This window comes from Gymnoscopelus microlampas (genome assembly GCF_963454915.1).
Source record: "Gymnoscopelus microlampas genome assembly, chromosome: 15".
Classification (NCBI taxonomy): Eukaryota; Metazoa; Chordata; class Actinopteri; order Myctophiformes; family Myctophidae; genus Gymnoscopelus; species Gymnoscopelus microlampas.
In genome coordinates, this window is record NC_139952.1 from 28,952,243 (window position 1) to 28,967,761 (window position 15,519).

At 40.5% G+C, this 15,519-nt stretch overlaps 1 protein-coding gene across 3 annotated transcripts in view; it reads right to left on the reverse strand.

The window, feature by feature from the left end:
- Positions 1 to 6,281: 6,281 nt before the first annotated feature.
- The window catches only part of slc66a2 (solute carrier family 66 member 2), a 44,317-nt gene continuing 35,079 nt past the window's right edge, over positions 6,282 to 15,519 (reverse strand). For all 3 annotated transcript variants that reach the window (XM_084081281.1, XM_084081282.1, XM_084081280.1), the window contains one exon: positions 6,282 to 8,991. In XM_084081281.1, the coding sequence (XP_083937407.1) occupies positions 8,781 to 8,991 (211 nt within the window). In that variant the 3' untranslated portion in view covers positions 6,282 to 8,780. The remainder of the gene's footprint in view (positions 8,992 to 15,519) is intronic.

Consider the following 15,519-nt stretch of genomic DNA (forward strand, 5'->3'; position numbering starts at 1 on the left):
AAGTTTTACCAAGACTGCACGCATTTATTCATATCTCACAGTACTAAAGATCCTCAGGTAGATGCATGTTAGAGGAGGGTGTTGAGCTCCTTGCTGACATGATGGACCTGTCCCGCAGTTTAAAGATTTGTCTTTAATGTACAATATCATAAAATGTATGTTATTTTGAAACATGTACTGTACATAAGATGCGTCCACCATTCGTCACAATGTTATGTTAGAATCTTACCCTTATAAACCAGGGAATAAATGCTAGAGGCCTGTAATTTGGGCCTAAATATTGTCGCTGTCAGGCATAAACCTTTTATGCTTTTTTATGTTTTTTCAAACTATTTTATACTTTGTCGTATGACAGTCCTGCAAAAGTACAGAAAATAGCTTATTTACAAGTTCACAACATTTTCATCTATAATGACATGCCCAGAATAGGGATGCCAGCGTGAAAGTTGTTAAGTATGTACTAGACGGGTATTATAAATATTTATTTAACTAATGAAAAGTATTAATAAGAGCTTGTGACTAAATAATAACTACATCCACTGGAACACAGGTATGGGCGGTCATAGCTGAATGGGTAGAGGATGTGATGAGCCCCGAACGCTCATCACACCCATCTGAGCAGCCATCAGCTGGTTGAAGCTGACTAACAAAGGTCTCCCCTTTGTGTCCCAAGGTTCTTTTTTTTCCATTTTGTAAAAATTAACAGTACAAGGTTTACACCCGACAGCGACATGTTCCATGTGCCTCTATCTGAATAACAGCAGCTTTTTATGGATGTGTGTCTTGTTTTATGTAGGCCTACTTGTCTGCCAACTCTGAATCACAGCCATTGGAACAAATAACCCTTTAAAAGGAGCATGGAAGCATGGAAACACAAGCGAGCACTCATCACTCTTTTAGAGATACTATTTTTAGGATTTAAGAAATCCCTAAAAAAATAAAATAAAACAGTATCGTTTTGAATGATATATTGTAAAAGAAAAAGACAATATTTGATATGATTAAAGTTCATATTTGAGAACTTTTAACTTATACGCAAAAGAACAAATAAAAATAATCGCATTTAACTTTGTATTAAATAGCCAATCTACAATCTCACAACAATCAGAGCTTATAGATCTGCTTTTTTTTTTTTTTTTTTTTACTTTTGAAAATATTATCCTACAATGACATGCCCAAAACAATGATGCCAGGTTGAAAGTGGCTAAAAATCAGGACACATCGGCTGCATAATTGCCGATACCAGTGTAATCAAAAAAAGTGAAAGAATGGCAGATATATTGTATCAGCCAAACAGATCTTTTGGTCTGGCTCTATTGTTTTGTTGAAGACTGAAGAGTGCAAAGACATCATTTGAACATAAAACAGCTTTCTTAGATTTCTCAATGCTTCGCTTCGTGACTCCACAGACTCAGGATTCAGCTTCTTTCAATAAAAATGTGATGAAAGTTATACTCAACAGTGTGTGATGATGGAGCACGTCATTTGACAATTTGTTACACAGGGAGCGTCTTAAAATCTGCCGGCACTGTGCCAGCTTTGCTCCTCCATTTGGTACATGCCAAATTAATTTCAGCCCATGGCTTCTCCCACGATCTTTCCACATCCGCCATGAATAATAAATCGCTTCTGTTTCCAGGAACGATCTTGGCTCAGACACTGTAAATCTAATAAGTACCAATTGCACTTTAATGAAGCATATAGCTTTAGATCAGAAGACCTTTTGAAATGGAGCCTCATGAGATCATGACCGCTACACTGCCTGACAAGCAAAGCGCCACAAGGAGAACTGCATCCTAATAGAATTTAGTCATTTACAGTTTAATCACACAGTTTAATTGCACAAATGCTTGTGTGTTTGTGCTACAAATACGAGTGCCATGTTTCCGATCTAAAGAAAAAGACAATAGGCCTACTTGGGAGCTGATACATGGTACATACATAGATACATGGCCTACAGTCTTTCTGGATGCCAACAGTGCACAAACTTTCCAGGGATGTGCAGAGCAAGATCCTCAGCTAACTCTGTGAGTGTAAGATTAGAGCCCAACTGATGTATTGATCGATCAATAAAATCATCTGATAATAGCCTAAAAGATTTATCAGTAAGCGCATAACATGTTTTTACAGAACATAATGCAGAAGGGATGATGAAATGAGATGAAACTTGAATGTAAAAATAAAATACAAATTCAGTTACCAGTACTGCACGAAAAGTACAAACACCAAAGACAGCAGCAAATTAATTCACCATGATAGCATCTAGTGTGGGCAGAGTGTATACATTTGAAAAGGTTTTTATGGTGGTGAACCCTTACACACAGGATGAAAGGGATTTTTTCAGAGCTCAGATTTTTGTTTGACTACTGACTAAAAAAGTTGACAAAAGAAAAATAGTTTCACTGTGTAACAAAGTATGCAGCAGGCTGGGGGATAATAATACAGTCTCACAGGTACAACAGACAACAGCAGATTCCAACAGCTGACATAACATCCAACCTGACCGTCTCTCTGACACACTACAGTGTTTCTACCTGGTATATATATATATATACGTACCTACTGACTCTACCAGCACCTCTACAGTGAAGGACACCACGACACTCCAACTATAACTCCAACTATAACTTTAGAGCACACTGCACTACATACAGTACTAACACCACAATACTAATATTTACCTACACACAAAACAAATAACTATTAGCCAACAGAATACATAATAAATTGAAGAAATACCACACAAAAGCCAACCCAACACAAACCCTCTACCCACTCCCCTCCTTGACCATCTCACACAACCGTTTACTGTTCAGTGCTCTGATCAGGTTTAGAGCCTGCCTAATGTATCCATTGGAACACACACACACACACACACACACACACACACACACACACACACACACACACACACACACACACACACACACACACACACACACACACACACACACACACACACACACACACACACACACACACACACACACACACACACACACACATTGCAGATAGCCTACTACTGTAGGTCAACAATGTCTGAATAGACAAATCCAATCTAGTCACAATTGCAAACAAAATTGTGGATGGTCAGTCACAAATTGGATTTGCCTGCAGTCTGAATAAAATCAAAGCGACTTTATCTCAGCATACTATTTGGTACAGCCTGACGAGATAATTGACCAAAAAACTGACAAAGATAATTGGCTCCATTCTCTGGAGTGTACAGTACACTCCTTCCAGAAGCAGAGAGTGATCAGTATAATTCCCGAAAATGAAAGCATACAACTAAAATGTACTTCCTGCTGTATTTGTGTTTTGTCAACCGTTACACAGTCAATATAGTTATATTGGCGACAGTGGCTCAGGCTGTAGAGCGTCCGCTAGGGAATTGGAAGGTTCCTGGTTTATCGGCTCGATTCCTGGCTCATCCTGGTTTAGTGTTTACTGTAAGAGTCCTTGAGCAAGACACTGAATCCATAACTGCTCCCGATGAGCAGGTTGGTGCCTTGCATGTTTTCCTCTGCAGTGTGTGGGTGAATGCAATGTACAAGTGCTTTGGATAAAGGCGCAATATAAATGCACCATTTACCATTTCTATTACAGAGTGAATGGCCGGTGACCGCCAAGTTGGTAATCTCCGGAGAGACAAACAAATAAACCCATCCAAGCCAACTCTATGTAGAAGATATAAAACAAAACAAAAAATAGTAATTGATTTAAACATTTTGTGTCAACAGAATCATCTTTTAGAAAATCCATTGCTTAAAATAGAAAACCACGCCCAACAGATAAATGACTTGAATTCAAGGCAAGTACATTTTTACAATAATAAGTCCTGTGTTCCTGTTAATATCACTGACCTGTTCGATGGGCCCTTTTCAAAGTAGAGAGAACAGAGTAAAGAAACCTGTAGCTAATCTATCAACTCAAGGAATCTCTGTATGTACAGTATGCCGGTCCTTCACATATCTCATAATCTGTTCAGCGATCGACTTGAGACAGGATGTATAGACTGCATAACTGTAGTTCCCGTCTCCAGGGGTTGCATAAACATTTCCTGTTCCGGATCAGTTTTATGGCTCAGCAGAAGATTTGAACTGGACACACACAACACCTTCATATGAGTTTCTGGTTAAAATGCGCTGCTGAGCCAATCAAATGAAGCTATGAGAAACTGACCGGAAACAGGAAGAGCAGTGTTGATTGTGAAGTCGATCGGATAAAAGTTCCTCAGAACCGGCCCTCTCTGAACTGACACACGTTCCATTCATTCCACGAATGGGAAAGTCACAGGAAACTCTGAATGTATGTATGAATGTACTATGTACAGTATGTATATACAGTATGTAGGTCTGTCCTTACATGCATCTTGAGAATCATTCATCCAAGCCAAGCAATCTGCCCGTTCCAAATGGGCACACCCCTAACGGGGGCTGCACTAGTATATTTGGATTTTCCATTTATGGGTCAATATTGCTGGCATAATTTAAAAAAAAGAAATACATTTTTGACCCCTTTATGTCTTAAATAAGCACAATTCAATTTTAATGGACTTTAACTGACCACACTATGATAGCAGTTAGTGACCGTGATTCTAACACTGCATTTAGAGAAAATATTTTGCCTACAGAATCATTTAAAATTAATTAGCTGTAACGACCTGAATTGTATTGTCGTCTCTCAGCACCAAAGAAGTGCATGATGTGCTTTATAATTTATGGGGTTTTTATTACGTTGGATGGCACACACCCAAAGTCCAAACAAGGACCACGGCCGGTGGGCTTACATTTCATGACAAGTGACATTAACCAGACCTGTGTGCTGAGGGGACAGAAATGTAATCGCTGTGACATGAAATACAACTGGAAAAAAATACATCAACCCAAGTTTTAATGGTTCAACAACGCTCCTTCTTCCCATGACCTCTTTATTTGGCAACAATACCACATTTGGCTTCTCTCCTGTAGTTAGTGATGACAGAGCATTAAGGGATACTGCCGGTGTGTGACATCAGTTCCACCAATGATTTGTTATGAAAGTCAATGTAGCGATACTACTCTGACATCACTGAAGTACTATATGTATTTCAGGCAATAGTTGACTGGGTAGAGAGGCCGTCTGTCCCCAGTCTGCCCAGGCCATGTGTCAAAGTGTACCTGAACAAGACACTTAACCCCTAACTGCTCCATGGCCCAATATTAACAGCACCCACTGCTCCAAATAGTTAGGATGGGTTAAATGCAGAGGACAAATGCCACATATGTGAAAATGCACTGTGTCAAATACACCAACGACGACATTTATTTAATTTAATGCAGTGCGATATTTATCTTTTTAGCTGTAATGAGGTATTATTATTATTTCGACGCTTACCAATGATGGATTACGCCGATGGAACCGACAGTTAAAAACACCGGGGGTATCCTTTAATGTCGGAGGACTTCATCAATTCTAAAAACCAGCAACTGTAGATGGAGGAACTATAATAGAAAATAATATGAAAGAGAATATACATTTTATAGAAATGTCCAGTATGAAATCAAAAGTAACGGATACATGTGATGTATGTAATGATGTAAAGTAACATAAGAAAAAACAACACAAATACGAACAAAAATGAACACAGAAAATGGCAGTTTCTGTTGGAAAACATTAGTAAGAAAGATCACATACAGTACATAAAGGAACAGTGATAATCCATGTAGAAACTGTGAGGTCACTTTGGACTTTGGTCCTGTTGAGTACAACAAGAGTGTAACGTTATCGTGTCTATCCTGTCGTTCTATCGCGACAACTTCCTGAACTTGCTGTACAGTGCATAATCTTCATCATTACCATCATGACATTTGTTAGCGTAAATAGACTCACCAAGGGCAGGCATGTGGTTATACAAGTATTTAACCCATTGAGACCTGAAGCCGATTCTACACGTCTCCTAAATCTCAACAGTATTCTGAAAAAACGTATGTTTCTATATCAGTGGTGCTCAATCTTTTTCATGTCAAGGACCCCCAAAATTATATGTATTTGGCCGCGGACCCATCAAAATATTTTGTTCCAGGGACCCCCCAGAAGCAAAGATTTGAGTTCGCTTTTTGAATGTTCGCTTTAAAAATATATATATTCAGAAGATTTGCACACATTTTCACGATTTTTCAAAAATAGCAGATCTACAAGCTCGTAGCGCGGCACTCGGTGCCGCGCTATGAGCTTGTATATCTGCTATTTTTGAATAGCCAAAAGTGTAAAATAATGCTTTTTTGCTCAAATCTAAAAATGACACAGTTCCAGGTCTTAATGGGTTAACCACATACAGTAAGCAGGGCTGGAGACTAACGGCATCCCGGGGACGTAAAAATATGTATTTGGGACGACAATTGGGACGCAGTCGGGACGAAGAGGATTGTTTTTGCATTGAACCTGTCAGTAAGCCCTGTACTTTGTTGAGCGACAAAAACAAACAAACAAGCAAGCAAAAAAACGCCAGGGATAACCACATGAACGCTAGTGTCCCTATTCTGCTCAATAGTCATAATAGGCGAACATTCAGTGAAAATAGCTGATTTACAAGCTCAAAAGGTGCTGCAACGCACCGCTTTGTGAGCTTGCAGATTGCCTATTGACGTACAACAAAGAGGTGTGGTTAAAGATACTACAATTAAAAAGACTACATAAAAATCAATTGGCCAGTGAATAAAAGGGCTGGTACTGTATGTATGTGTGGGCACAAGTGCTACATACTGCTGTACCTCATCCACTGTGAACCATGTGAACCATTCTACCATGTCTGCCCTGCAGCTGACAGGAGACATCTGAAATATTAAACAGTAGAGAAAGACATATACACAGGGAATTCATTGTGGTCCCCCTTTGAACAAAATGTGAAACCCTACTGCTTGAGGCTTGGACGAGGGCAGAATGTTAAACTAGTCTACAGTACCCTATTGACAAATGGAGAAAAATGGCACTGAATGACCGGCGGTTACATTTACGTATTTCTCTATACAAAAAAAAAAAAACGACAGAAAATGCGTTGGCTGTGGGTAATGAACATGGCAGCTATTCCTTCAGAAGAGGAAAATAACGGGTTTCATCGCAACACATTGTTGTTAAAATAAGTGTTAAATCTATATTCTGATAGTAATCATTGCTTTAGCGAGTTTGCCAATTTTATCCAATCAGGAGAGAAAGGTCATACAGGATACAGGACAAACAAGTGAAACTGGAAGTGATGAAACAAAAAAAATATGAACAGATAAAAAATTGGAACTGGCACAAGTTTAGTGGGGTTCTCTCTCCTGATTGGATAAAATTGATATCCCGACATAACAAACATCGGAATATATAGAGCTTTGCCTTTTTAACAAAAACATTTTGTTAAATCACTTCCCCCTTTAACAGCACTACACAGTGTTACTGTACAAAAAAGTTTCAAAACTTTCTGCATTTTGACAACTTTTCAGGATAGTGGAGCAGTACAGCACAAAGTTTCTCTGTCATTTCCAAGGTCATCAACTTTGCCAGTCAAGTGAAGCTCCAGATTGCACACTGGCTTCCCAAGCCTTTTCATTTATTCATAAATGTTTTTTGGTAAAGCTGATTTTTTCAGGTTGCCTGTAAGTCCGTTTGCCAATTCCAGCACACAGATGTCAATCTCTCCAATCCGCGGGAGAGTAGACTGACCAACTTTTCTCCACAGCGGGGAAAATAACAATGCCATTTTATACATTCAGTGAAAGTTGTGTACCTACTGCATTCACATTTTATTATATTGCTGGTGAAGTAGCCAGCCCAGAGAGTCATGTTTGAAAAATCTGTTAAGGCAGAGGTTTTTCATGCAACATTCTTCAGTGTAAAAGGAAAAGCAAGCTGGACGCATCTCCTGAAGTGTCTGCACAGGTTCTCGGTGCGTACAGCTGCAAAATATATTCATTTTATGTGCATAATATTCCATATACATGCACAGGTATATTCCAGGATATCTACTCCTTCACCGGTCACACAAGCACACTGACGCATACACAGACTCGTCGACTGAGTAATAAATAAGCTAAAGGTCCCATTCATTTGAGTGTATACAAGTGTCCTTCACCAATCCTGTGTGGCAGCACAACAGTCAAACACTACCAAGTGTTTGTGCACGTGCATGCCTTATTTATGAGTGTGGGTTTTATCTGTGTGTACATAGAGACGGGGTGCTCCTGTACTTGTCTTGGCATTGTCATGTGTGCACAATCACACGACCACCACTCGGAGCCCCTCTGTGCATTGCGTGCGTGTTATGTGTAAGATTTAGTCTCACACAGTAAGACCCACCATCTAATGAAAACAATTCCAGCGACGGAGGGTCTGCTGTCTCGGTAAGCCACTGATTGGCTGGGCCGTAACGGAGCCTATGTAAGAGTTTAAGTCATACTGTGTAACAGTCGTTTTAGTAGTGGTTTTGGCGATACTTCTGGTAGCTCCATTGTCTTTACAGCATCTGACTACGGCCTGTTCGAGAACTCAGTTCAAAACAAAATCACATAAGTACCGCTCCAAAGCCAATTCTCCAGGGTCCGAACACAAAGGATAATCTTTTAAAGAAATGTTGTCGGCTATATTAACTTTCTGGTACGTTTCCGGTGCCTTTTTTAACACTGGAGGAATGGGGAATGGCTGTTGAGGAAAATATCCCAGTGGAAAAAAAAACACTTGTTTAGTTGATAAAGTTGCACAGTATGACTTTAACCTGCACAGGGCGTTCTCTTGCCAGAGCTAGGAGGAGGTGGGTGCTTTCAGAGGGCCTTGGCGCTGGTCGTGTGCGAGACGGTGTGGGACACGGGTTTCTGCGGATAGCGGCTGTAGTAGTACACCTGAAACAGGATGGCAAAGTCAACGCACACCTGGAGCAGGCCACACGTCCAGAACTGCACGGGAGCCTGCGTGAGCAGGAAGTACCCGGTCTTGAAGGTGTCCCCACTGGTCCACATGAACACCATCTTAATACTGACGGAGGGAGAGAGAAAGAGAGAAAGAGAGGGAGACCAAGAGAGAGAGAGAGGGGGGAGACAGAGAGAGATTGATACAATTATCTACTCTGTGGAGTGAGTCATACTGGCTGCGGGCAGAGACAAAGGAAACGCAAGTCCTGGCAGGGAGGCACGTGTGTGGTACTATGATTGACTGCACAACTGCACAATAACAGACACATCTGAAATTGAAATAATGAAAATTCCCCTGGGTGCAGAGCAGAGCAGACTGCCTATCATCTCTTTATGCCAGCTTCTCGTGAAACTCATATTTATGGTGCTGCCAGGCAGCGCATGCGGCCCGCACCGAGTATAGCAAAATCAGGGGAAAAGTTACAGTAGAATCATAATAACAATACAACAACAAAAAAACTAAACGATACGTTATAGCTGCAGTGTGTAAGCTTTATATGATGTCCTCTTCCAACACAGAGGTAATTGCCATGTCCAAACTACAATAAAGATAGTGGTGCATCTACTGTGGTGTCCATCATTCCCAAGCAGTAGTTGTCCTACCCCACACACCAGGGTCTAAATGTCTCAATGAAAGAGTATGGAGACCACCTCCAAACACTACATGTGTTAGTTTTATTGCATTACCATACAGGTTGGTTAAAATAAGGATATATTCATTAACCACTTTCAACCTCTGGTGCCCCTATATTGGCCATTATTAACTCTCTTACTGCCAAGAACGACAACGCCCTGGCTGCCAAGAACGACTTATGCCGATTTTTTTATATTGTGATCCAAAGATTTGCTGCTCCATTCACTTCTTGGTTAACTTATTACTTAAAAAGGCTGTATCTCGGCTCCTGTGTATCTTTTTTTTTTACTATGTATTTTTGGCCGAAACATGATATTTTCAAAGGCGTATAAAATTGAACGAGGAGGTCGCGATGACATTTTTTTTTCTTTTTCGGTAGCACAGTGAAACCCGCTGTGATTAGCAACCATCAGGAGATCGATCATACTGGAGATAAATATTATGTGACTACTTGAAAGAGGTAAGAAAATCGAAAAATCGCTGGCAGTGGGCAAACGCAGCCAGATATAAGTCTGGAAGTGAGAGAGTTAACTCAATAGGTGCCAGAGGTTTATTAAAACAGGGTCTAGTGCCAGCGATCTCACCGTTTACGCTGCGCTGTTTAGAGCTGTAGAATCGACGACGAGCACCCATATGTAAACAATGGATGCGCGTGCACGACGATCGATGGTCCTGGCTAACGCCTGGAACAATAACATCTATCACGCGAGTCGCCATTGCGGAGTGATCGTGCATCGAAAATGGCTCGTTTTCACCACTGTAAAAAGTTATGGAGATCTGGAGGTTTTTATCAAGGAGATAGAATGGGAGCGGACGGAAGGGAGGTTTTTTGGCACAGTGATCCATCTGTCCCTCCATTTAAGAGGCACCGTGGGTGATTCCAAAATTGCGCTAGCCCGCCCCTTGTGGGGGAAAAAAAAAGAAGGAAAAAAACAATTTCACAGAGATCTCTGGTTATGGCACTCAACGTGCGCCTTTGCAAAACCGGAGATTCCCGGACATTAAAAAAAAAGCATTGGGATGCTATGCGTTGTGAGCTTGTGCTGCAAATATTCAATATATTTTAAAATAAATAAAAATTAAATGTAAGTATAAAATAGGGCTACAGTTGTTAAAGTAAGTAGTGGACTATAAACCTATTGCATTAGAAGTCAATGCAAAAAGGCACCCATAACAATTGGTGGCAGGAGAATACCTTTAGGCATGTACTGTACTGTCCCCTCCCTGGTACAGGGAGGACATACAGTACTGTGTGTGTGTGTGTGTGTGTGTGTGTGTGTGTGTGTGTGTGTGTGTGTGTGTGTGTGTGTGTGTGTGTGTGTGTGTGTGTGTGTGTGTGTGTGTGTGTGTGTGCTACACTAATGAGGAAAAAGTAATGACAGTGAAGGGGAGATACACCCAGTCCAAGGGCCCAAACAACAACTTTATATAGTTGTTCCTTTCACTTGCATTACTTTTACCTCCGCTCATTAGTGTAGTGTACACTGTGTCCCAGTTTGTACCCACTGTCTTTCTTTTATATTTATTTTTCTTGTTATGGAATGGCTCTGCAGGAGGCTAGCAGTCTATATGTGGGTCGGGTCTCTCTCTGTGTCTCTCTGTCTCTGTGTGTGTTTTATATACATTTTTGAAATATTTACCTTTGATTTCATAATGTAAGTCAAAGGGGCTCAGGTTGGACTGAAACCGTGCATACATTTTGAGTCATATGTCATAGGTACGTCATAGACCACTGATGTCATAGGCTGGCCAGGCCATGAAGCCACATGAAGCCACACCATTTCCATGATAATTCTTTTTTTCATAATCTGTATTTATTTCATTTGTTTATCCCTTAGTACTTGACTGCAATCTATTTATTCAAACGTATTTGATAGCATTTTGTTTGACTTTTACCTTTGGCTGTTTCTTGTTGTGTATATTGTGCCATGTATTGGTCTCTCTGCTGTCTCTGGTGTTTCCTCATTAGTGTGGTTGCCCTAACAGGGCAACCAGACTATAGTACTCCTTATACTTTGTTTATTTATTTATAGATAAACAATACTTCGGGCCGCTACTCCTCCCACAGTTTATTTTTCCCAATTTAGTGCTATATGTCAAAATGACCGGTCTGACCGGGAATCGTGCACTTGCATAAGGCTAAGAGATTGGTAGCATAGTTTAATTGATATTGATTTATTAGTGCATTAAATTTCCCCATCCACTTCAATGGAAAAGTGAAAACACTAAAATTCAAGTATTTTTTTCTCAGAAACCGTAAGAGCTACAGTTACCAGACTTTGAGGGGAGGTTCATAGTTTATTGCCAAATTATTTAAACAAATATTACACCATTCGACCTCATGGTGGCGCTATAAGAGCCCACTTTACCTTTTGGCCTATAACTCTTGAACCGTAGGTCGTAAAATCAAAATTTTACGACCTAACCCTAACCCTAACCCTAACCCTAACCCTTTTTCCCTAGATTCCTTGGGTCATTACGCAACTCCCCATATAGGCCACGCCCATTTGCGTATGGATAGATTTTTTGATATTGATTTATTAGTGCATTAAATTTCCCCATTCACTTTCATGGGAATTGCAAAAACTCCCATTCAAGTATTTCTTTCTCGGAAACCGTAAGGGCTACAGTTACAAGACTTGGAGGGGAGGTTAATAGTTTATTGCTAAATTATTTAAAAAATAATCACACCAGTCGGCCACATGGTGGCGCTATAACAGCCCACTTTACGTTTTGGCCTATAACTCTTGAACCGTAGGTCGTAAAATCAAAATGTATTTTCCCCTGGATTCCTTGGGTCACGACGCAACTCCCCATATAGGCCACGCCCATTTCCGTCTGGATAGATTCTCCGCCATTTTGAATTTTCTTCAAACCACACTTTTAGCTCCTCCTCCAACATATTTTGTCCAAATGTCACAGAAATCGGTACACATGATCTCTGGGCCCATGCGGTAAACATATCCAAACGGCATTTTCATAGTCCTTACCGTTCTTCCGTAAATTGTTTCCAAAGTTAGTGGGAGGGACCCGTTTTACCAAAAATGTCAAAAATCACGAACGAAACGTCCAATCGATCCCAAATTTAAATCACATGTCGAGGGTGATTTACTCAACGACTCCCCAAAAGCATTTCCACTTTGACCCATAGGGGGCGCCACGAATGCGCAAAATGTCACCGTTTGATGCAAAAACATGATTTTTGGGGGAGTCAGTCCCTTCAAAATGAAACGCAAGCGATCTCAGGAGTGACGTGACAATGTAATTGGCGCAGTCTCCGACGGTATTCCTCCCAGCGTATTACTCGAGTCCCGACCGGCGTCGGCGCAACCACACTTTGCAATTGCCAATTGCGACGCGTCTAGTTACGGGGCCAGAGCTCTGCTCTGGACACGTATTGTTATTCGCATTATTCTGTCACTTCTTCTTCTGCCACTTTTCGCAGTTCTGGCTGAACCGCGCTGTCGGTTTTTACGAAACTCGGCCATATGGTAGATGGTCATGAAAAACGATCAAAAAATAATTCTCACAATCTTTCGTCCAAAGGTGGCGCTATAGCACTCAATTGAAAATGCCAACTTTGACCAGGTACAATTCATGCCCTGTTTGACCTACAGCCATGAAACTTGGATACACATATGCGTCTCCTCATGCTTAACAACTTTCACACTCTGACTTTTGACCTCTGACCTTTAGATCTCCCACCATTTTGAATTATATGAAAAACAGTCATTGGCTCCTAACTTCTGCATTTTTTCACTTATGGAAAATCCGTTGGAAATTTTTGTAGAAAGTGGTCCAAAGTTCAAGTACGAAACGTTTCGTGCAGATTGCTCAAAAATCCCAGGAGGAGATAGATTTTAACTATTACAGTTTTATGAAAATTATTCATCTGTGCCTAAAACATACATGCAGACTCACATTTCTTTGAAACTTTGCAGAAATGTACAGGGTCATTCCAAATATCACTGAAACCAATCTTACTCCAATTGGCCAAAAGGGGGCGCTATAGCAATTTTTTGAAAAGGCAGACTTTAAACAGGCATAAGTCATGCCTCGTTTGGCCGAAAGTCGTGAAACTTGCTTACACGTGTGCCTTGACTCATGAGGAACACACGTATCGATTTGACCATTAAGCTCCGCCCTAAGATTTTCCGCAATTTTGAGCAGTTTGAAAAATACTTGTTTTTGCCAGTTCTGGCTTAACCGTGCATACGCTTTTTACGAAACTCGGCCATATGGTAGATGCTCATGAAAAACTACCAAGAAATAATTCTCACACTCATTCGTCAAAGGGTGGCGCTATAGCACTCAATTGAAAGTGCCAACTTTGAACAGGTACAACTCATGCCCTGTTTGACCTACAACCATGAAACTTCGATACACACATGCGTCTCTTCATTCCCGACAACTTTCGTGGTCTGACTTTTGACCTCTGACCTTTAGATCTCCCACCATTTTGAATTATATGAAAAACAGTCATTGGCTCCTAACTTCTGCATTTTTTCACTTATGGAAAATCCGTTGGAAATTTTTGTAGGCAGAGGTCCAAAGTTCAAGTGGTAAACGTTTCGTGCAGATTGCTCAAAAATCCCAGGAGGAGATAGATTTTAACTATTACAGTTTTATGAAAATTATTCATCTGTGCCTAAAACATACATGCAGACTCACATTTCTTTGAAACTTTGCAGAAATGTACAGGGTCATTCCAAATATCACTGAAACCAATCTTACTCCAATTGGCCAAAAGGGGGCGCTATAGCAATTTTTTGAAAAGGCAGACTTTAAACAGGCATAAGTCATGCCTCGTTTGGCCGAAAGTCGTGAAACTTCCTTACACTTGTGCCTTGACTCATGAGGAACACATCTATCGCTTTGACCAGTAAGCTCCACCCTTAGATTGTCCGCAATTTTGAGCAGTTTGAAAAACACTTAAACCCAGGATTTTTCAGCTATTTGCGTGAAACTGTATCATCTGTGTGATCTCCTTTTTCACAGTTACTTGTCTGTTGGGCCAATGGCGTCTCCCTTAAATGAATGCCTCACAATCTCAAGGTCGCCAGTTCAAGTCTAACTTGATGCAGACATAATTTAAGTTGAATTGCAAACAACATGACTGTATCAATGAATACATGTGCAAATGGTAAAGATAACCTGAAATGCTTATTTGAGAGTACGTTTTTTCAACGTATGACATACTTCATTCTGAAAATAGCTGATCTACAATCTCACAACTTTTCATGGTTTGTGAGCTTGTAGATCGGCTACTTTCACTAGTTTTGGTTCTGAGGAGATGTACAATTTCTTCATTGGTAAATGGTTTGTGAACGAGTGATCTTAGTGTTAGTGAAACAGGGGCTTGGTTCATGAAAGAAGGCAAGAGTTTATGATCTTCAACAGACAATATCAGCCTGGACAAAGCTATAGCACTATAGGTAGTGTTGCAGCCTATTAGTCTGAAGGTTGAGAGTTCGAATCCTGTTAATGGCAGTAGGTTGAGATGTCCAATCAAACCATTATGTTTCCATCTCTCTCTCTCATCAATCTATTGTTTCAATGTCACTCTCTCTCTCTCTTCAATCTATTCCGTTTCCATGTCTCTCTCTCTCTCTATTCACTGGCCCCGTATTATCGCTGCTTGCAGCTATATTTGGCCTTGTTTTTCATCTCAGTTCTTGAATTGTTTGATCATTTTATGTTCTATTATGTCAAGTACTTTGTGTTGCATCCGACTGTATGAAAAGTGCTATATAAATAAAGTTTTGATTGACTTGTCTTCAAACTAAAAGACACAATGGTGTATCATGTCTTTTTAAACTGTCGTTAAAGTGCCTCAGACCGACTGTGTCTGTGATTGTGTTTTATCAGTCTCCTGACAGCTTCCAAACACCTATCCACTCCTGTTGATTTCCTCGCATAAAGGGTTTGCAGGGGAGGCACGAGGAGATCTTATTTAGA